We start from the raw sequence: 22,418 nt of genomic DNA, 5'->3' as shown, positions 1-22,418 counted from the left end.
ACTTAAGTAGACACTGCAAGTAAGAGAAGAGTCACTGAAAAAAAAGAAGTAGGAAATTAAGTTTGGACACACTATTGTATCTCTTACACTTGGACAATCCTCATTAAATTAGTGGTTATATATTGCATTTACCTGCATTTGATTTCTATGTTGCATAAAGGAACACTGCCACTTTTTTGGGGCAGAGAATTTGCCTCTGTCAACAAAGCTTTCTGTTTTCTGTATAACAGCTCAGAATCACAGAATTGTCTGGGCCTGAAGGGGTCATTAAAGGTCACCTAGTCCAACTCACCTGCTGTGGGCAGGGACATCTTTCAGTAAATAGTTGAGCAAAGCCCCATCCAACCTGTTCTAGAGCACTTCCAGGGATGAGGCACCCACTACTTTTCTGGGCAATCAGTTACAGTGTCTCACCACACTCACAGTGAATGATTTCTTTCAATATCCAATCTAAATCTACCCTCTTTTACTTTAAAGTCATTAACCTTTGTCCTATTCCTACAGGCCCACGTCAGATTTTATGCACAGTGATCATCGAAATAATTTCAAAAGGGACTTAGAATCACTTAATCCTCTATACAAAGAAACCCCACTAATCTGCATTTATATTGTTCCTGATGAATTTGTTCATAACCTGCTCTTTAAAACTAAAAAGTTAGCAGTTCACCCACCCAACAGTTTATTTAGCACTTTGTATGACACTACATTAGAACGTATTACATAGGTATTTAACTTTTTCTATTGCTATCACTTAAAATGTATTACCTCCTGCACTATTCAAAAGAAATACAAGTGACAGATTATTCTGTGTTTTTGCTAACATCCTCTGAGCTCCCCAAGCAGTCCATCTCTAATTCATACTGTTCAAAGGCAAACACAGCATTCCAGCTGAGACTTTACATATAATGGAAAAGAAGGAATACCTCCTAAAAGGAAAGGAATGCTTGCTTTTAAAACAAAGGACATGTTTTTCAGAAATTTAGTCAACTGAGTTTTAGAAATGTAATTTTAAATCTCTCTCTCTAGCTTGCTTACAATTCTATTACTTGAGTATAAAAATTTTTAGTCAAAATACAAGTGGTTTTCAGCTACTCTGATACAAACAAGAGCTCTAACACTGCAGAATTCTGCTTTGCCATCGAGGGAGAAAAGATCACAGGTAAAAAATTGAACCAGATTTCCTGGTTGTCTCATTGGTATATACAATTTCTCTTGTTCCAGAATTCCTCTGAAGACATCCATTCAAAATATTCTGTCCCTCCACATTTTAAAGATATGAAAATTGATGTTCAGCAATGCAACACAACGTGATAGAAAAGGCATCTCAGTTAAGGCCACCAGTGTGTCTTATTCACAACTACTTTGGAGCCACACAGGTTGAAACTCAAATACAGTGTAAACCCAGTTTCAATTGTAAACCAAGTTATGACTTGGACCGCACCAATAAGATCTGATCTTAGAGTAGCATGCAGTATAAGGGGCACTGCAATAATGACCAATCCCTACCGTTCCCGGTTAAATTTGAGTGAATGAAGAATAGCCGGCCTCTTCTGGCGCAAGTTCCACAGGTGTAAGGTGTCATCAGCCAAGGCACTCACAAGAGCTCCCTAGGAGAACAAAAACGTTTTAGTCAACTTGTTTTCATAGCCCTAGGAACAGTGTAGCATCACAGTGGAAATACATTATATATTTATTACCAGGATTAAAAAAATGTGTAAGCATGTGCATCAGCACCACAGCACAGATAAGTTCTAAGTAGTAGGAATGAGATAAGTGATGTGATCACTTGTTCACCTCACTCAAGTTTGGTTCAGTGTTATACTGAGAGGTGATGGGGAAGTAGCTTCTTTCAGTGTGTGCTCATTAGTTTCCTTATGTCCATCTCTGCAGAGAAATCAGGGAATGAACTGCTGACATCTGGGTGCTGATAAAGCTAGCAAGATCCATCTAAAAACCTGTCCCTAGCTCAAGAACAGCACTGCTGTCAGATCTCAGCTCCTACATCGCTAGAAACACACATCTGAAACTGAGGCAACATTATTCAGTTCATGTCTAAGTAACTCTATCAAAATAAAATTAACTACCTACTGAAATTGGTAGTACTTTTGAAAAAGTACTTCACCACTTACAGGCATAACTTGCAATGTTCAAGGACACAAAAAGATATTCCTAGTCCTTGCTTACAGCAAAACAGTACTCTAGTGATAAAGATATTTTTCAAGAGTTAGTCAAGCATTTTCCAAAACTAGAAAAAAAAATTATAATTGTTATTACAGTTTGCTATTTGTGTTACATCACTTTTATCAGCTAATTTTAATGCTTGCTTAATGAAAAATTAAAGAAAATGTGCTCCATATTTTCCCTGAATTACACATAAATCATTTTACTAACCTCATTAATCAGGAACTGAAGTTGGATTACTGCAGCTCCACTGTCATGTTGACAGTAGCATTCAACTCCTGGCCGACCAAAGCTGGAATTAGTACCATTAAGGAATAATTGTTGCATGTAACAAACAAAACACACAGCATAACCAACATTTTCACTTTCACATAGGCTAACATCCTGTTTCTAGCTAGTGTGCTCAACATATCTTACCACACAGAGCTGAATAGTTACCAAAACAGCAATTTATAAATGCCACAAAGTAACACAAAGAAATTAAAAGGCCTACCTTGAAATACAACAAATATGTGTAAGTGCTTAACTTACAGAGATTTAAGGGATTCGTCACCATTAAGAACTTGAAGAATGACAAAGCAGTTACTTTAACAATGTTAAATATCAGGACTAGAGTTAAAGGAAGTTAATCTAAATAAGCATCATAAACAAATTATTACATTTTCCAAATGCCAAAGGATCTTTCTCTCCATTTAAACATAACTTAAGCATGAAAAGAGCTGAAAAATGCAAGGCATGTTAAAAAAAAAAAAATTTCCTGTGACAGAGAACATCAGTAGTCAAAATATGGAGGAGTCAATAGGAAATTATGTACAATGTAAATTTTCAGGATCTCTGTATCAAGACTTTCTGGATTCACACCAGCTATGAGATAGCAAAAGCTTGCTCCTTTTCACTCTCACACATGTATCAGTCCTGCCCTTCCACAACAAATACTGATGGAAGTTGCAGCAAAACAGATTATTTCACTTTTCCATACTTAACTCACTTTTTAGTTGCAAACATTCTGTATTTTAAATGTGGTTCTGCACCTGCTTCTGATACAAAATTAAGTTCTCCAAAATCTAGGAGATCAAGAAGAAATAAGAGGAATTAAGCAAGCTGGTCAGTATTTCACCATCATTGTGCGCCCAGGGTTTCTGGACTATAATTTGTCAGTGCTGAACACTTCTTGTTTTAAAGAAGCACCTTAGCTTTAGGAAGAAAATAAATTATTCCAAAGCTTTATGCAAAACAGGAATATATGTACATTTTTTTTCTCTCAGTATATACTAAAAATTAATAAAACAGTACAATTCTTACCCATTCTGCAATTTCCATTTACTGATAAATTGCTGAACAAAACCAAAGCAGATAATATGTGCACCCTTAAAAAACATGTGCATTCATGGAACAGACAGTTGAAAGGCTGAAAAGACTATTAGGCTGCATGCAAATCAAAACTCAAACACATCTCCTGCTCAGCCTCTAAGTTGGTAAAATAAAGTACAACCACAGCAGGGAGAAGTCTGCCCCAACACACTGCTATATTTAACTTTTAAACTTGAATCACATTCTTCTAGACTAATGAACCTGCATAACATCCAGCTAAGTGGTGAGATATACACTAGACAGATGTTGAATAATCCACCAAACTTAATACCAGCTTTTTTCCCGAACAGAATTAGTAATTTAATTTTACTCTGCCATGGAAAGACTTAAAGAGTCAGTGAGCCTCAGCTGGTTTTTTGCTTTTATTTTAAATTCTTACAAATAAGTTTTTTTACAAAGTTGTCTGTATTCCAGTCACAATTTATAGCTTAGAAAACAAAGAGTGGAGGGGGTGTTGTCCCCATGAACGATACCTTCCTACACAAACTCAGAATATTTTAAATGTGAAGTCGTTGCTTTTACATTAACTATGGATGACTACAGAAATTGCCAGACTGAAAAACTCCACAAGAAATAACATAAGTTTCAGAGATGATTGCCTTTGGCCCTGCTCACACATCTGCATTTACTTGAATTAATCATTATTTGCACAAGTACACAAAAATTATTTTCAAATGTGAAATTCAAATGCTTTCAGGAATTGAATTTTAAAACTTGTTTATCTTCACTGACACAGGTAGTTTTCTAATAAAAGCTTTTCCCAGCCCCTCCCTGGAACATTTTCCAACATAATTAAATGCAAACCTTGTTTTTAAACCCAGAGTTTATTTCAAATTAAGACTCTAAAGCTACCTTGCTTCAAAATAAGAGGAATATGACCCAGAAAAACAAGTCCATAGACTGCTCAAGTTACTTCTTACTTCAAATTCTATTCCTCAGATGCTTTCTGCAAGCACTTCTGATGCTATTATTTCTGGAAGCACTGTAATAAGTAGTCAATAAAAATTTCATTATTAGGAATGTTTCTATGTTTCCTTAAACAAAAAATTCTTCCCCCTTTTCCAGGACACCTGAACCATTTTCAAGAAATCAGTAAATATGCAGCACTAGGAGTAAGATTACCCAAGTTTTAAATACTCAGAGAAAATCTCTCTTTGACAAATTAGTGGAAACCTCACATCCAGATGTGAAAATAGCTTGGCCTCTTCTGTAGTGCTTGCTGTCATTAAAAATTAAAAAAAAAAATAGTCCTTGCAGCTAGTCTTATTTAGTTCCTTTACTCAAGGATTATGTCATCTTCACTTTTTCACCTAGTAGCTAAAATTATTCTTCTCATCTCAAATTAATGTCATCCTTCTAACCAGCATTAATCTTCTTTTCTAAAGCAATGCAAAGCCTCCCAGTTTTGCGGGGTATGCTGAATTGAAAAAGCACGTCACAAAGACTGACTGTAGAAGGATAATACATGCCTGCTACATGTGAAGCATTTCTCAACCACACAAAACAGGCAGCAGCCCAGGGAATGCAGTTTGCCCAAATCCACTGCACTTGTGTATGTGTGCTTTAGGCAAGAGAGCTCACTGTACTAAGCAGTGATCATCTACTACATCATCGTTCCCAAAACAGGCAAAAATTATAATGAATAATGACAAGACGAGCAAAGCATTTTAATTTTGTAGACAGGAAAAACTCACTACCAAAGACTTTGGGTAGCTCTAGAGGAAATACTCTGCTCTGAGCAATTTTCTAATCAAAGACCCATCCCTGCTTCTTCAATTCCAAGCAGCTTATTCTATTCCTGCTTCATCCCCAACTCAAAATATTAACAAATTGGATAAATTAATAGCTTCTAAACTGTACCTTTGAATATTGCTCCCATGTTCCCCACTGCCATTTGGAAATTAACCCTGGAAAACACTAGTATTTGTCTTCATTCCATATTTCTTGAGAAAACAAGAGACAACAGCTGTGCCTGAGAGAAGAAAAAGTTAACATTCTCATGTCCTAGCATTAGTGCTCATTTTCATGACTGCTAGAAGTACAGGTAATACACAAGGAAACCACAATATGACCTTAATATCACATAAGACTAAATTCACTTCAATTTATGAGAAAAAGCAACATTTCCTAAAGGTATTTTTTCAAACAATCTTCAGACCTAAGCTTCCACTTCAAGAATTTCTTTTAGCAATATGCAAGTTGTCTCCTTAAAAATACTCTTTATTAAAGTTATTACCATTATTATAGCTTAGCTACATAGTAGCAACTCAGTGACAATCCACCCTTAGAAATCACTTTTGACAGAGAACATTAATTCCATAATGTTAATGAAAGTCAGAGAAGACCAATCTTTTTTTTTTTTTAACTCTTTAGTTACTCTAAGTAGACCTAGGGACTCCCAGGGACAACTTCTTCACATCTGACATAAAAGACATTCCAAACTCTGTAGATATCAATTCAACCCTTAACATAAGGCAGTCATCAAAAAAATCACAGAATCATTTAGATTTAAAAAGACCTCTAAGTTAATCAAGTCCAACCTTTGACCAACCACCACCTTATCAACTAGAATATGGCTCTAAATCCAGTCTTTTCCTGAACACCTCCAGAGATAGTGATGCCACTGCCTCCCTGGGAACCTCATTCCAATAGTTTAACAATTCCAAAGGTTTAACAACCTTTTCCATGATAGATTTTTTTTCTGATATCGAAACTAAGCCTCCTCTGGCACAGCTTGAGGCTATGCTCTCTTGTCCTTTCATGAATTGCCTGGAAGAAGAGGCTGACCCTCACCTGGCTATAGCCTCCTTCCAGGCAGTTATGGAAAATGGTAGGGTCTCCTAGGTCCCTGAGCCTCCTTTTCCCCAGGGTAAACACTCAGCTCCCTGAGCTGCTCATCGCAGCACTTGTGCTACAGACCCTTCACCAGCTCCGCTGCCCTGCTCTCGACATGCTCCTAACACCTCAATGCCCCTGTAATGAGGGTCCCAAAAATGTTCAGTTTTGGGTCCCTGAACAGCATTTGAGGTGTGGTCTCACCAGCGCTGAGTACAGGGGGACGGTCACTGCCCTGGCCCTGATGGCTGCACTGTTGCTGATACAGGTCAGGATGCCATTTGCATTCCTGGCCACACACCGGCTGATGTTCAGTTGACTGTCACAAAACACCCCCACGTCCTTTCCCACTGGACAGCTTTCCAGCCACTATTCCCAAGCCTTTGGCACTGCACGGGGCTGTTGTGACTGAAGTGCGAGCCCTGGCACTCGGCCTTGTTGAACCTCATAGCATTGGCCTCGGTACATTGATTCAGCCTGTCCAGATTCCTCTGCAGAGACTTCCCACCCTCCACCAGATCAACATTCCCATCCAACTTAAGTGTCAACTCACTGAGGGTGCACTCGATCCCCTCACTCAAATCATGAGTAAAGATATAAAACAGAACTGGCCACAACACTGAGCCCTGAGCACGTGTGGCTGAACATCAACTGGACACGACACCATTCACCACCACCCTCTAGTCTGGCCATCCAGGCAGTTTTTAACCCAGCAAAGAATCCACCTGTCCAACCCACAGGCAGCCAGCTTCTCCAGAAGAATGCTATGGGAAACAGAGGCTTTACTAAAGTCCAGCCAGACACCATCCACAGTCTTGCCCCTCATGCATGTCACCAGATTTCCTAAACTCACACTGGCTGGGCTTGACCTCTTGGCTTTCCTGTGAGTGCCATGTGATCACACTCCACCTGTTCCAGAACCTTCCTGGACAGCATGGTCAGACTAACAGGCCTGTAGTTTCCCAGATCCTTCTTCTGGCCCTTCTTGTGGATGGACGCCACATTGGCCAAGCTCTAGTCGACCTTCCTGGGTAGCCAGGACTGATGATAAATGATGGAGGGCAGCTGTGTGAGCTCCTCTGCCAGCTCCCTCAGTACACTTGGCTGAATCCCATCCAGTCCCATAGACTTACGAGTGCCTAAACAGCTCGGGAGGTCACTACTTCATCCTGGATTACAGGATTCTGCTTCCTGTCCCTGTCTTTCAGCTCAGGGGGCTGGTTACCCTGAGGTATACACACACATTTATAATTTATTTTCCAAACTATCACCACACAGATATTTGCATCTTTTCTTTTTTACACTGTGATAAAAAGTCTTGATAATACAGCAAAGACAGACCAGGTATCAGATTTGCCATTGTTACAATAGCTCACAAGTATTAAGACAAATCTGAAACTGCAGCAGATTTTAATATTCATTCCTAGATTTTTCTCAAAACTATAGCAGTAACACCTAGAAGTCCTTAAATAGTTGACAATTTTGACAAAAAAGATCATTGACTAGAGAAAGACGCAAACCACTGATTTGAATTGCATACAAAACACTAAAACCAATAGATTACTCAATGTATTCTTATATATACCGCTCCACAGCATACAGCTCTCCAAGACTGCATAATATACTTGCATATTTTACTACAGTTATGTATGTGTAGTACTTTCCCCCTTAATGAGACCCTGAATAATTAAAAATTCTAAAAATGCAACACTATCTCACAAAATCTAATGAATACTATTACTTTCACATACATAATCTACAGCAACCATCTCAAAGAACAATCTGTCAAGACACAGTTATTTAGCAAGAAAGAGTTATTCAAAGAGTCAGAAAGTACTACAGTCAAATGCTTTTGAGAATATACACTTTGACCACTACCAAATAAGATAATATATAATTTGTTCTTTTTGTGGCAGGGGGAGGATAAGGAGCAAGCGAGGGCAATAACAGGTACAACATTTAAAAAATTGATATTAGATCCTATTACAAATATCATAGTAGCTTAACAGCATACCGCAAACTACTACTGCTGTTTGCTATTGTTTTAGAACTTCAAGTGAAGTGGTGACTAAACAACTGGCTGCAAGTTGAATTTCTCACTTCCAAATCAGCTACCAATAATGTTCATCCCTGCATAAGTACAGATCAGCTTCCTGAAGTATTCACTTTGTGTATAGAACAATGCTCAGCTCCTTTAAACACTAGAAGCCAAATGATTCCATGTTAGCTTGCAAAGAAAACCATCTCGGACTAATAAAAAGGAGCTGTTTTCAAAAGTACCAAAGTCTACAGATCTCAGCAAAAGTTGGTTACATGGGTTTTATATAAAGTAGTTGTAAAATTTTAAAGTACAAACCCACCCTTTTTTTTCTCAATTTGCATGAGTTTTGTATTTTAAAACTAAACAATGCCTGAACTAGTTTGCATGTAAACTGATAGGGAACAGGTAGGGAGCAGTAACTTAAGTAGAATTCACTTTTTAACAACAGACAGGGGCCAAAGCACTTTCTTAAACTTCAAAATTGCTTACATAAATATGCACAAATACAGCATTTCCCAAGCAAATATGAAAAGTGCCAGCAAATTTTCTTTAAAGGCTGTATTTCACAGAATTTTCTCAGAGCTGCCAGGGAGAGGCAATTGTTTATTGGAACAAGATGTAATCGAGCAGTACAAATGGAAACAGGATTAAAAAGACAAAAAACCAAAAAACCCCACATAACTGAAAATTAAACAAGGAAAGAGATTGGTTTTATTGCTAAGTTTCTATATGCACAACTCACAGATGGCAAAGCATGCTATTAAATGAAGAGGTAAAACCAAATTTAGACCAAACAAGAAAAAAACTAAAAAGGCTACAAGCTTTCCTTGATTTTACTTACTTTGCATTCTGATACAGGTTGTACTCCTTTAGTCTAAGACCTCTACTTCAGCACTAATAATGCAAAAGAAGCTGACTAATCCTGTACTTTTTCTGGGTGGGATGGAAGAGAACACAAAGGTAGGAAATCAGAAATACTGATTTCTATGACTATACAAGACACAGTGAAATTGGTGGTAACTGCTAATTCAGTAAAGTTTTTCCAAAGGCTGCATATGTAAGAGTAAATCCAGGAAATAATTATTTTTTAAGAACTTCATCAATATTAACATGTAAAACCTTTGTATTCTATTGCATGCTTCCAAGACCTTCTCATGTGTCACCCATTTAATCCAGTTTAGTTTCAAGTCAAATTTCAATGTTATTACATACTATATCAGAATATTAATAATTCATCAGGCTTTTCCTCTTTACATGCATAGCTTCTTGGCCAAGAATAAAGACAGAGGCATTCCATGTGCCTAGAACTGAGGTATACTTGATTAAGAATGGTGTCTCCTCTCAGAGTCCAGATATTTTGTACAAACATTGCCAAGAGCAGCATTAACAGGTGTAATGTTCTAGAACTAGATGCTAACTGAATTATATACTATTTAATTTAGCTTATGAAACCATAAATAACCTTGGATATTATCTAATAAAAGGACAATTTAACGTTTTCAAAGAACATAGCCAACCCTTGCCCAATCAATTATTGTCTGTCATCACCTATTTCTGACTGTAAATCATTTTGCTAGGTCCAAAAATCTCTCTTCATTCACACAGCATGACCTAAAATAGTTCCCTTAACTCTTGTCTGGCAAGCAAACTCTCTTCAGTTATTTCCACATCACCAGCCATTGGATAGAAGTTACAGAAGACCAACTGTAATCACCAGTCATTCTATCTCAACTTTGTTCACACATATGCCCATTCTCTAATCCTCTCCCCACAAACTTCATAGCAGTGAGTGTAGTCTCCTGAGCAATTTTACTTGTACCTCATCAACCCTTTACACCATTAGGGGTTATTTAAAATAAGACCACAGGTATTGCAACCACTCTTCATGCAGCCACTTGTACTCACTTGCTTTGATTAAGGCAGCAGAAAAAGCAGGTGACCTAGGCATAGGAAGAGGTTTTCTAGAAGATCTCAAATTAAAATGAAAGTTGGTCACATCTATGAATTTCTCCCCCAGACATTGCTGTAGTTTCTCTCTCAGTACTGATATCAGCTCCTTCTTTTGGACACAGTTAACACTTGACTTTTGGAAGAGGTATCTACCCTTCTACTTCCCACACCATTTTGCATTGTAGTAATGATGGAAATAACTTCCTCTTCTGCTTCTGAAGTTTAATCACTGGAAGTTTAATCAAAACAGTGACACAGATATACTATGTTTCTGCTTACACAGCTTTTTGAAGTAGTTACCAGCAAAGTCACTTGTTGAAACACTAAGCAAGTCAAGGATTACAAATACCAACACTTCCATGGCCTAGGCAAGATGGAGAAACTTAGATCCCAAATCCAGGTGGCAGGTGCAAGTTTACCTCTTCTGTCTGTACCAAATTGATAGAACAATCTGTCCCCAGATTCATAGCAGTCTTTCAGCTATGAGCCTAGGGACAGACAAGCTGAAACACCTTCCAAATATCCCATGTAATGTTCACAGGCACAGCATCACAAAAAACCTGCTATTGCTTTTTAAGTATTGCAGCTAGCAGTCTCTAAACCTTAATAGTTCAAACATAATGGAATAAATGGGTCTTGGGACAAAATTTCCCTCATCTGCTCAAAGCAGAAGTAGAGACTTCTTAAATAGTGTCATTCAAAATGACACTAAAAAATTGCTAAAATTAGCCTCAAGTGTGAGCAATCACAGCTATCCTTTAATTGCTACTTTAAGTATTTTGTAACTCTAAGACTGTTTTTCACTTTATCTTACCTTAAACCTCCTCAGGTTCCACTTCAGAATAACTTTTAGTTTTGTGTATCACCAAAAGACTGAGAAACTTATTATTTCACTGTTATCAAAATAGTAGTGACCATTTTATAGGTTTGCTCAAAATTACCACCAAAAATGAAAACCAAGGTACAATTCCAAAAATTCAGTAGATGGCACTATTCCACAAAAGTTGAGAGGAAACTATGTCCTCACATAAACAAGAGGTACCATGGAGCTAGAACTCTTATTTTAAATATTCAAAAACCAATGCTTGTTCATTAGAGTGCCTTGATTTTTTCATGTTTTTCATAGAACATGGGAAAATACATGCTAAAACATTAAAATAAATCACTGTTTTGTGGAAATAGCTGCAATTTTACTTAGCTATTTTGATGAGGCATTTCTGCTATTATACAGAGCTCCGCTTCACACCACAAAAATAGCTGCATACCAGTGTTGCAAAAAGTAGTATTTTTACGGTTTGTATTTACCAGCAATCCAATTTGACACATAATATTAAAAAGTTGACATTGTCCCTAGAAGTTGCTTATGCAACCTTAATTCACATTTCCTCAAATCCATGATGGTAATTTATTTTTAAAATTTAATGCACTAGCTCAACATCAATTGTAAATGCTTTGTATTATTCAGCCTAATTTTTTTAAGTGTCAAAAAGGATAAGTGGTCACTATCAGGAAGATAGTGAAATTGCCAGATTTTAAAAACTTGCATTAAAACATGCATCTTCAATATTATTAAGTATAATAATAACCATAGCCCTAAAAATAACTCCACCCATTCCATTTTAACTCTTCTCGTAAAATCTGTTGCAAGTGCTAAATTAAATCCTGTAGTTGGCTTCTTTCTCAGTGAACTTGAGGACTTCAGATGGGTCCTTTCCTAAGCCCCAAGAAATTCACCACTGGACAGTGCCCAGGAGTTCCCACAGGAGTACAAATACAGAGCTACTGTTTTTGCACAAGCTGTGAGTTTTAGAAACCCAATGGTTTTTCTTAGTGCTGAAAAGGGAAAATTCAGAGTTATGGGATTTCCAAGAACCCAAAGCCCAGTTTAAGACAACAACAAGATGGAATACAAATCATCAACAGAAAAGGCACAGTCCAAGACACTTCTCCTGTACATCTTTCCTGCAGTTTTTCCTAGTAGGTGCTTTAACTACAAGATGGAGGGAAGGTATTACCTTGTGACTGTAGCCTTAGTGATTTTTTTTTTTTTTCTGATACTTTAGAGAATCTCCCCATTATTCGCTTTACTTCCAGGGCTTGTCAGATTCCAAGAGATGTCTGATACTTCAGGCAGTGTTTATCTGCCCTGCTATTACAAGAATGTTTGGTTTACTAGCAGATGAAACAAATAATCTAAGTCTCGAAGAATTATTTCAATCAACTTTTACTGAAGTGAAAGAAATCTTCAGCTAATACTTTTCAATAAATTTCATGAAAACATGAAGCTGAAAAGTGGAGAAAGGAAGATGGAAAGAAGGGGAAAAAGCCAGATTAGGCCAATATCCTGTCCAAAGCATTACCTCAGTGTCCTAAAATACAAGCTCTGTATAGCCACAGGAAGCGCTTCAAGAGTTACGACACACATGTAATAGCACTACAAGATTGAGTCATACGGTAGCAAGTTTGACAGTGAAGATGTCTGTGTTTCCTCTAGATAAAAGTATCCAAAATTATAGATGTCCATATATTACAACTCACTTCATATAACTGAAACCATTCCAGTTCCAAAGGAACTTAAAGAAGTGCCATATACAGCAAATTATTGCTTTGAGCCTCTCAATGACACAGAGGGCCTACTGATGCTGCTCAGAACTTTCTAGTTTCTTCCACAATCCTGCAACTTAACAGAAATATCTACCAATATTTCTTCATCATAAAACAGTCTTAATAAGAAATACAATCACTGAAAGTTTATAGTAAGATCTCTGACTGATTAGGATCAAGGAAAGGTTCAGGGCTTTGGGTTTGTAAAGAAACTTGAGCATTTACGCGCACTTTCTGCATAGTAAAGGAAAAGCTGCAGAAACAGTAGAGGCTTTCCTTTCCAAAAAGCACTTCCATCTCCTTCACTACCACCCTGCTGCCCAAATACCAAGAGAACACATTCACATTTCCAAAGTTCCTCTCACTTTTTTTATCATGGTAAAGAGAAGGCAATGTCATGAGCAAGATAGCACAAAATATGCTAGAAGAAAAATACAGCCAGATTCCTCAAAATTATTACCTACAAAGTGACTGTTGTTAAAGTACAAAGCTAAGGAAGTTTTAACTCTTTTTCAGGCAATTTGGTTCTCACTGGAACCTTCAGCAACATAGTTACACAAGAACCACTTAGTAGAAAGTGAAATGGCTGCTGTTCAGCTAAAAGATAAAACCAATTATGGACATTCCAAAAAAGTAACCTCTATCATGACCACAAGTCACAGTACTACCCTATACAGAAAATTTAAAAAAGGAGGAAAAAAAAAAATCACTTGCTGTTTGAGGCAAATGATAACCACAGTCCAGAGCTTTATTGAGGTTTTAATGTTAAAGCCTGTAGTTACAGATAGCCCTGTCAAATAGACAGGGCTTCCTACCTTCTCAATAGAAGTTTCCAGCTGTGAAAAAGAGCACTTCAGAAATGCCATAACATGAAAATATTCAAGGGCTCACACAAAAGAAAAGCATTTTCTGGAGCAGGACATTTCACCCAACCTTAAGAGAGTTTCTAAGCACCAAACCCAGATAAATTCAGACCTGCTTTGAGTCAGAACCTTCATTTATGCAGTGTAGTTCAGTGTTTACTGTTTTTTTGACCAAATACTTGGTTTAATGTTTTGAGTGTCAGAAGCATTTTCTACTAAGCAATAGGGAAAATGAAATTAATTAATTTTAGAAACTTACTTCTATAATATACCTTCCATCAAAAATCTGAGAGGAAAACAGATTTCATTGTCAGCCAGCTACAACTCACTAGAAATTGCAAACTGTGGAAGTTTTATGCATGCTCTGCATGGTGAGGAAGAAAAAACACATGAGGCTCAAATATAAGCTGGAACATCTGAGCTGATATGTGTCAGACAAGTCACCTAAGGTGCCCCTCAAACATTTACTAGAGAAAAAGAAAAAAACATGGGGGAAAACTGCTGTTTCCAAGATTTCACTAGAAAAGTTTGATGAATATACTATTTTTACAAGATACTGTTTAAAGTTTATTTCTTCTTTCAAATGTCAGCATAGCAGAATGGCAATGAAAGAGGAACAAATAATCCCATTGTATATTTACAGTGTCCAATAGTTCTGTGTGAATTAAAAACAAACAAACAAACAAACAAACAAAAAAAAAACAACCAAGAAGAGCATTAAACTTCTTGATGGTAAAGTACTCTACCAGAACAAAATTCAAGTCACATACGTATTAAGAGAAAAAGCTAAGAAACCTTTTCCAGTAAACTGCATGGAGATTCATTTTAGTTCCTTGAAATGCTGCAAATCTGAGTGTTTCACCTGCAAAGCATCCCTACTTCTTTTGCAACAAAGGACTATAAAAGTTCCCAACTCATACATGAAGCACTGCAACCTAAAGTTCTAACACAACTCATTTTTCCCTCACACTCAGTCTGCTCAACTCCCTAAACTTCATGAGTCTGCAGAGAACTAGTGGTCTTCAAATTCACTGTCAGGACAAAAACATTTCAACACAGTTAAGCCTTACCCCGCCACATAAACCACATCCATGCACAAACTGGATCCTCCTGAAGCACAGAAAAAAGAGTTAAATCATTCACCCCAGATCACCAGAGATGTAGAATAGTTACATTCCTGGAAACTATTAATGGTCAAAGGCTATAATTAATTCTACTAGGAAAAGCACTATACTATAAAGCACACCTGAAAAACTAATATAAGTGGTTTTTTAAGAATTGTTTTCTGAAAAAAAGAAACCAGTTACACAAAGGTGCTGAAAAATCTAAAGATGAGATTTTGAAGGAAAAGTAGAAATTATTTCTATTATCCAACAATTTCTAATAAGAAAAAACAGCAACTTTAAAACAAGCAAAATAATCTCCTTGAATAGAAATGATGGAAGAAATATTAATTAGTGGCCCGTTGCAAAGATCCAGGATGAAACCTATTTTTCTAAAAACCACCATGATAGACATGTATTCCAGTCAAACATCAAGAAAATTAGTTCACTGAAAGCATTTATTAGTAGTCATTTAAAAAAAAAAAGACAGCCAGAGATATAATATACCAAATGATAGCTGTGAGCTACTGAGCTACTAAGATACTTCAGACTGCTAAATATGTTTAAAAGTTGTTGTTAGGAGCTAAAAATTATATATTTATAGCACTTCAGTATCATTCATACAGAATGTACTTACACTGATCATCTTTACATATTATCCATTAAAACACTAAGACAATGCTAACAAGTATGCACATCATAATTTCATCATAAGTGAACTTCCCCCAAATTAACTACAGTTGTATAATTTACAATTATTGTCTGTACTATAGCAAATAAAGACAGGTAGAGAATCCTCTGGTATTTTGAAACTTTTAGGGTGGTATTTTTGTAGAATGAACTATGAGGAAAAAGCTTTCAAACTATGCTTTTTAATATTTTACCTGTATTGTAATCAAAGCCAGCATAATTCAAGTTTGACATGAAATACAATTTCAGAAATATTTTGCAAGGATTATTTCTTTGTATGAGTCCTTCTAGAACAAGTGAGATTACACTCCTAGACACGCCAGTCCATTACTCAGTATATGAAAACAGCAAGCATCTTCTTTGTCAAATTGGTTACAGTTACTCTGGTAGCACACACCACTGGGTAATGGCATAGAGTAGCATTTCTCCTTCAAAACTTCCTCAAGGGCATTTTTTTTCTGAATTTGCCCACCACTGTGTTCTCATTGCAACAGTAACTTCTGCTGCAAACAAAAAACTGAAGGCAGAGAACATCCTCAGATCACAGCGTGATCATCACACTCCCATCTGCACAACAGCTTCCTTGATAAACTCACCACTACACCACTTCAGCAGTCTCGGCATTTTACTTTTTGCCATTCCATTAATACATTTCCATCAACTGTTCAGGCATCACAATTTTCAGCTTTAGTAGCAAAGATGTTTCCTTACTAACAAGGAAAGAGGAAAAGCTAAGAAAATTATAAGTTGTGTACAAAAAATGGTAACAATATGAAGTACTGAGTTGAAATGAAGATGTGCTTCTGGTCATATGCTATGATATAAAATTGCAGTTGCTAAATATTTTGAAACCAAACTTCACTGTCAGCATTATCTGATGTGCTGCTTCTCTGACTGGGAATTGCCAACAGAAAGAACAGATCATCAAAAGTCAATAAAGTTAATTTGGAAAATGCCACTTCCTCCCTACTTTTTTTTCCCCCTTAAATCCAGAACACCATTTATTTGATCTGGAAATTACTGGCAGAGCATTCATAGGGGAAATAAAAAGAAAAAAAAAATTCTTTTAAACTGGCAGAATTCAAATGTAGTTTTCGTCCTTTGCTACTCAGGTAAGGAACAGGATTGTACAAGTTAACTCCTGCTGCCTCTCCTCTAAAATATGTATAAATAATTTTTTTTTCTTTTTTTTTTCTATTAACTCTTTGATTATTAACATAACTAAGACTATATTCACAATACTTTCATGGAGCAGGTCTGTAAGAAAACAGGTATAACAGTCACATCCTAAGCAGATGTATATACTGAGGGTAATTGGAAAAAAAATAATGTGGACCTATACCATTGTTTAGTTCTGGGGTTTTTTTTAACTAAAGATAGAGAAGTTTAAGAAAATGATAATATTCTTTGTCATTGGCTGCTACTTGAGCTGTATTTCCTTTGACCAGCAGCCCTTATGAAAACAGGGGCACCTGACTAACAAGCAATTACTAACATTGCTTTCGACATGTAGGTTACCTGATCTCTCTCTCCTTCCTGGTGTTAATAACTCACCAGGATTTTCTAAAAGGCTGTATTTTCCATTGAAAAGAATGAGGGGATATTCACCATGCCAGCTTTATTTATTTTACTTTTTTTTTTTTTGGTGACTTTCCTTTGCATCTGACTTTCAGGGGTGGCTGTAGAAGAAATCTTACAGCAGATTTGGAACACATATAAAAGGGAACACCAGGCAAGTTATTGTTTCGCAGTCCGTTCTCCATATTAATAAGCATCACTAAAGCTTAGTAACTGTACCTCTAACATCAACATTACAAAGTCCAGTTAAGAATGCTTTTCAACTGTGAGGATGAACATCTGCTCTGTTTAACAAGGTAGTATGACTGGATAGAACATATGCTAAAAAACTAAGACAGGCACGCTAATACTATCAATTTAACATTAAGTGATCACAAAAAAAATTAGTATTCCATCTTTTTCCCTAATGAGCAAGTTGCAAAATGCAAATAGGTCCATCTGCTGCTACTGACAAGGAATCATTGTTACTAGTTGGGAAAGAGGGAGGGCCTGTAGCAGAAACTTATCAAAAACATTGGACACCAGCTGGATTACCTCTTTAGTTGGCTACTCCTGAAATGTTACATTTATCATTATTATGTGAACCAAAAGTCTAATAAGGTTACTTGTACACATACAGAATATAAACCAGACAGCCGCTTCAAGAGGCTAAAAAATACAAACCCCTGCTTAAATAATATGAATCACACAAAATAAAATAATAGCTCACTAAGCAGAAGTACAAACATATTGCTTCGTTTGGATCCGCACCCTCTCTTTAGTTCCCTGGCTTACAAAGTTCCAAAGTTAGATTCCTGTGGAGTGTACACAACAATATACAACAAGAAATGACAATTAATTCTTGGAGATTCTGTGAGACATACCTCAGAAAAGGGCAAGTTTAACCTACAGCCTTCTTGGTGGAGAACCTAGCCTCCATTCTCCAGCAGCACTGCTTGAGAGAGCACTGTGTGGCTTGAGGGGGACAGGCTAAAGACATACTGTGAACTATTATATCAATCCTAGAAGAAAATTAAACTTCAGGTTTTCTAAACATAAATCAGGTTTTGCTACTACCTTTTTTAAGGTGTTCATGAAACTAAATTAATTTAGTAAAACCAGCAAATAAAGCAGCCTTGACTTATTTCTAACAAGCTGTAAACTCCTTTTTGTACAAAAGCAATCAAATAATTGATTTGGCAAACTGCAACATTTTGGAGTGCCCTTTTCCTAGTATTACAAAAATCTGCATCATTATTATTATAAAAACTTCTGGTTTTATGTTTTGAAGAAGCCATCTGGACACAATCCTGAGTCATGTGCTTTAACAGGGTCTGTTTGAGTTGGGGGGGACGTGTTAGATGACCTTCTGTGCTAACATCCAACTTTACCCATTCTGTGATTCTGTGAACCTAGCATTCCTGAAAAGCACTTTGTTTTCTACACTTGCAGACACACATTTCTAGTTTCACCTACTTGCACTATTCTTGGTACTTGAAATAGAATTAATTTAGAATATAATATTCATTGTTTATAATACTTAGAATACCTGTAAGTAACTGAAAAAAAAAAAATCTCAAAACTTTCAAGTAAAAATTCTGTAAGTTTAGAACTATTAAATCTTAGCATTAAGAATGCTAAGACTACAGATAGAAGACTATGCAGGTCCTACTCCTGATATTGAAAAAAAAAATTACTAATACAATATTAAAATCAAACTTAATTCAGCAATTGATATAGTTGCCTCAATATGAGCATTATCAATGACCAGATTTTTTGTTTAAGCAAAGCTTAGGGATTCAAAATACACTGAATCATTGCACAAAGTGAAGAAGGTAAAATAAGTAGTACACAGACCAAAGGTATCATCCAGTTGTGCAGATCTTGACACAAAGCTAGTTTTAGAATTTCTTAAAATGAGAGATTTTTAAGGGGACGACAAAATGGTTCTCATTTGTGTCAGTCTTAAACTGAACATCATTGTTCCAGAACTAAACAACAGCCACAGAAAAAGTAATTTCATGAACACATTGTAAAAATCACAAGGAATCAGTATGAGTCCCCAGAGGCTAACAGAACTGCTACATATTTTAGAAATTTACTAAATAAGGCATTATACCACTCTATCAGTCCTCTTCCAAAATATTTCTATTTCAGCTGTTTCCAAGACCTTCATTATTTTAATGTGTCTAAATTTAGTGATACAAATACCACTGACAGAGATACAGATTATGTCATTAGACAATCACCTGTATTTGCACTGAAAGTCAACAGTGGTAGTAATGTAGTGCTTCCTTTGATAAACACGTAAACTGTACAACTACCCAGTGCTTACGATAGAAGCGTTGACATGAATGGGGTCACTGAGTTATCAGGAATTCTACGAGGCTGCACTTGACTGGCATTCAAGTACCAATTACAACTGAAACTTATGTGTCAGCAAAACAAGGGAACTCCAAAAGTTGCTGGCAGACAGCACACAGGCAGTGGGTAAGCAGTGCAGTTTTGCCTTAAAAGTAACACAAACCTATTCTTCAGGCTGGCAAAGAAATTACTACAAAGAACTACATCTCTGGGAAAACAGTCTTGTCTACTTAACAAGATGAACTTAGCAGGATCAAGAACCACAATTTTTCAAAAAAACTATGATCAGTTTGATGGTACATTTTAAGATAGGCACATTGAGAGCAGGAAGAGGAAGAAGGAAGATCCAACAGATTAAAGACCTACCACAGTATTAACTCTCTCAAAACCATTAGGTGCTCCAATATTTTTCAAAATGTAAAACCACTACCAGATAGCTAAGATCAAGGGTAAAGTGAACTGTTCCCAAAATCCACATCCTGCAGTTCTTTTTATCTTCATATTGAATGTAACACTTTGCAAGTTTTATTCTGTTTCTCACTGAGGTTCTATATGGATAGGCCAACTTCTAGTCACCTTAAATTTATAGTGTAAGAATACTTACTTTTGCCTTTTGAATCCTTTGTACAACAATGGGACCTAGACACTTAGAAGTCTAATGCAGTTACAAAATTTCTGCCAAACAAAGTTTTGTAAGGAAGGGTTTGCAACCTTGATTTGTGCCTTCATGCTTCCTTTATCACATCTCAAATCTTAAGCTGCTTCTACTCTTCCAAATGTGACTTGACTAAAACTGCTTATGTCATCTCCTGCAGAAATAATGCTACTTCAGTTCTAAAAGCCATTCCACAATGATCAAGAAAGAACAAATCTAGTAAAATGCCAAATTAAGATCTTAGTGAATTGAGCAGCGTACCACAAGTCTGAAAGCCTAAACTGGGCTCCAGCCATCCAATGTCCTCTTACAGTTTAGCCTAACCTCATCAGGTCACAAGATACATGTATCACCTCCGTGCTTCACAAATAGCAAAGTGGTACAAGGAAACAAATATGCTAGTGCTACAGTAACCCAGTAACCTGCAGCCTTACAAACTTTGCTCTCTTTTCAAATATCTCCTTGCCTGGGTTCACCATGACCCAGCAAGTTTGAAGCTGTAAGGCTGTATCCATTAAGTTTCTGCTCTGTCAGTAAAATACCTAGAGGGAAGTTTTCATCGTAAATTTTTGTAGATTATAGTATGAGTTTCAATACAGTTATACTTCAGGTATTCTATAACAAAAGGAATTACTAAGAGAAGTTGCATTAGTAAAATCAAAGTATATGCAATAATGCTCCCAAATGAAAGACATGCTGCTTCCTCACAGCCACATTTGCTACAGCATGGCCCTACCCACAGTCCTTTCAGAGATAAGCCTGCTCTAACATGGCTTTACCCATGGCTGCAGTCCTTCCAGGGGAATATCTGCTCTCATGTGGGATTATCCATGGCCACACGCTTTCAGGTGCTCCAGCATGGACTTAACCACAGGCACCAATGTGTCAGTATCTGCCTGCTGCAGCACAGACTTATTCCCGGGCCTCCATCCCTTCAGAGGTATTCCTGCTGCTGCACTGACACAGCCACAGCCACTTCCAGACTGTCCTGACTGACACAGATCCCCCTGCTCCCACGTGGATGCATGCCTGGGTCAGGTCCCTTTGACTGAAGTTCACAGCAGCACAGGCACACAGCGAGTCCCTGGCCACAGCCAGCCCGGCACATCCCGCTGCTGTTATCACAGCGTTCCCAGGCACAGCACAGCCAGGTGATAAAGCAGCACAGCAGCAGCCAGAGCGAAAACCAGCCACTAATGAGCACTGGACTCTAATGGACAGTCAGGCAAGCAAGGCTCCTGACAAGCACCTGCCAATTAATGGCTAATCAGCAAGTACAGCTATAAATTCAATCTAGCATATTCCAGTCAAACCTGCCAATATCTCAAATCCTTTGAGCTGCACATGAGGGTGTAAAAAAGGATTGTTGCTGTTTAACCTCATCTGGCAACTAGGCTCCACATAGACACTTGCTCACTGCCTCCAGTGAGATGGGGAAATAAAATTGGAAAATAGAGAAAATTCACAGTTTGAGATAAAAAATGTTTAACGGACAAAGCAAAAACCACCTAGCATACGAGCAAGGCAAAACAAGGAATTCATTCACTGTTTCCTGTGGGTGGGCTGGAGCCACCTCCAGGAAAGAAGGGCTCCATCATGTGTAACAGTGACTTGCGAAGGCTAATGCCATCACTTCAAACACCCTTTCCTCCTTTTTCTTCCAGCTTTATATCCTGAAAATGACACCATATGGCATAGAATATCCTTTGGGTCAGCTGTCCTGGGTTATGTGCCCTCCCAACTACTTGTGCTCACCCAGGCTGCTCCATTGGTAGAGTGGGGTGAGAGGCAGAAAAGGCCTTGGCTCTGTATAAACCCTGCTCAGCAATAAGGAAAACATCCCCACATTATCACAACTGTTTCCAGCACAAATCCAAAACACAGCCTCATACCAGCTACTGTGAAGAAAACTAACTTTACTCCAGCCAAAACCAGCACACTAAGTTTCCCAACAAGTAAAACCACAGATTTAAAAATAACACCATCCTATTTATTATATAGAATTCAGTCAAAGCTTTCTCTGTGTAGGACTCAGTTGTTTTAATTCCATGCACTTTTAGGAGATACATGCCTCACGATGCCATTTTGACCCTATTTCATTTCAGAACATCCAAAAGTAGCTGATTTTCTTCATTTAGAGGATGTGAATTTTTCACTAAGATAACAACAGCCATGTGAACAAAATGCTGGATGATATGACAAGA

At 37.3% G+C, this 22,418-nt stretch overlaps 1 protein-coding gene across 12 annotated transcripts in view; it reads right to left on the bottom strand.

Moving 5' to 3' along the window:
- The window catches only part of STXBP5 (syntaxin binding protein 5), a 107,189-nt gene that overhangs the window by 76,797 nt on the left and 7,974 nt on the right, over window positions 1–22,418 (bottom strand). For all 12 annotated transcript variants that reach the window (XM_085575381.1, XM_021527026.3, XM_085575377.1 and 9 more), the window contains exons 3-4: window positions 2,392–2,473; window positions 1,507–1,607 (exon numbers count right to left, since the gene is read on the bottom strand). In XM_085575381.1, coding sequence (XP_085431507.1) covers window positions 1,507–1,607; window positions 2,392–2,473 — 183 coding nt within the window. The remainder of the gene's footprint in view (window positions 1–1,506; window positions 1,608–2,391; window positions 2,474–22,418) is intronic.

The sequence above is a fragment of the Lonchura striata genome, chromosome 3, assembly GCF_050655825.1.
Source record: "Lonchura striata isolate lonStrDom1 chromosome 3, ASM5065582v1, whole genome shotgun sequence".
In the NCBI taxonomy this organism is placed as follows: Eukaryota; Metazoa; Chordata; class Aves; order Passeriformes; family Estrildidae; genus Lonchura; species Lonchura striata.
The sequence above is the reverse complement of the archived record's forward strand: the minus strand, read 5'-3'. Positions and strand labels throughout refer to the sequence as shown.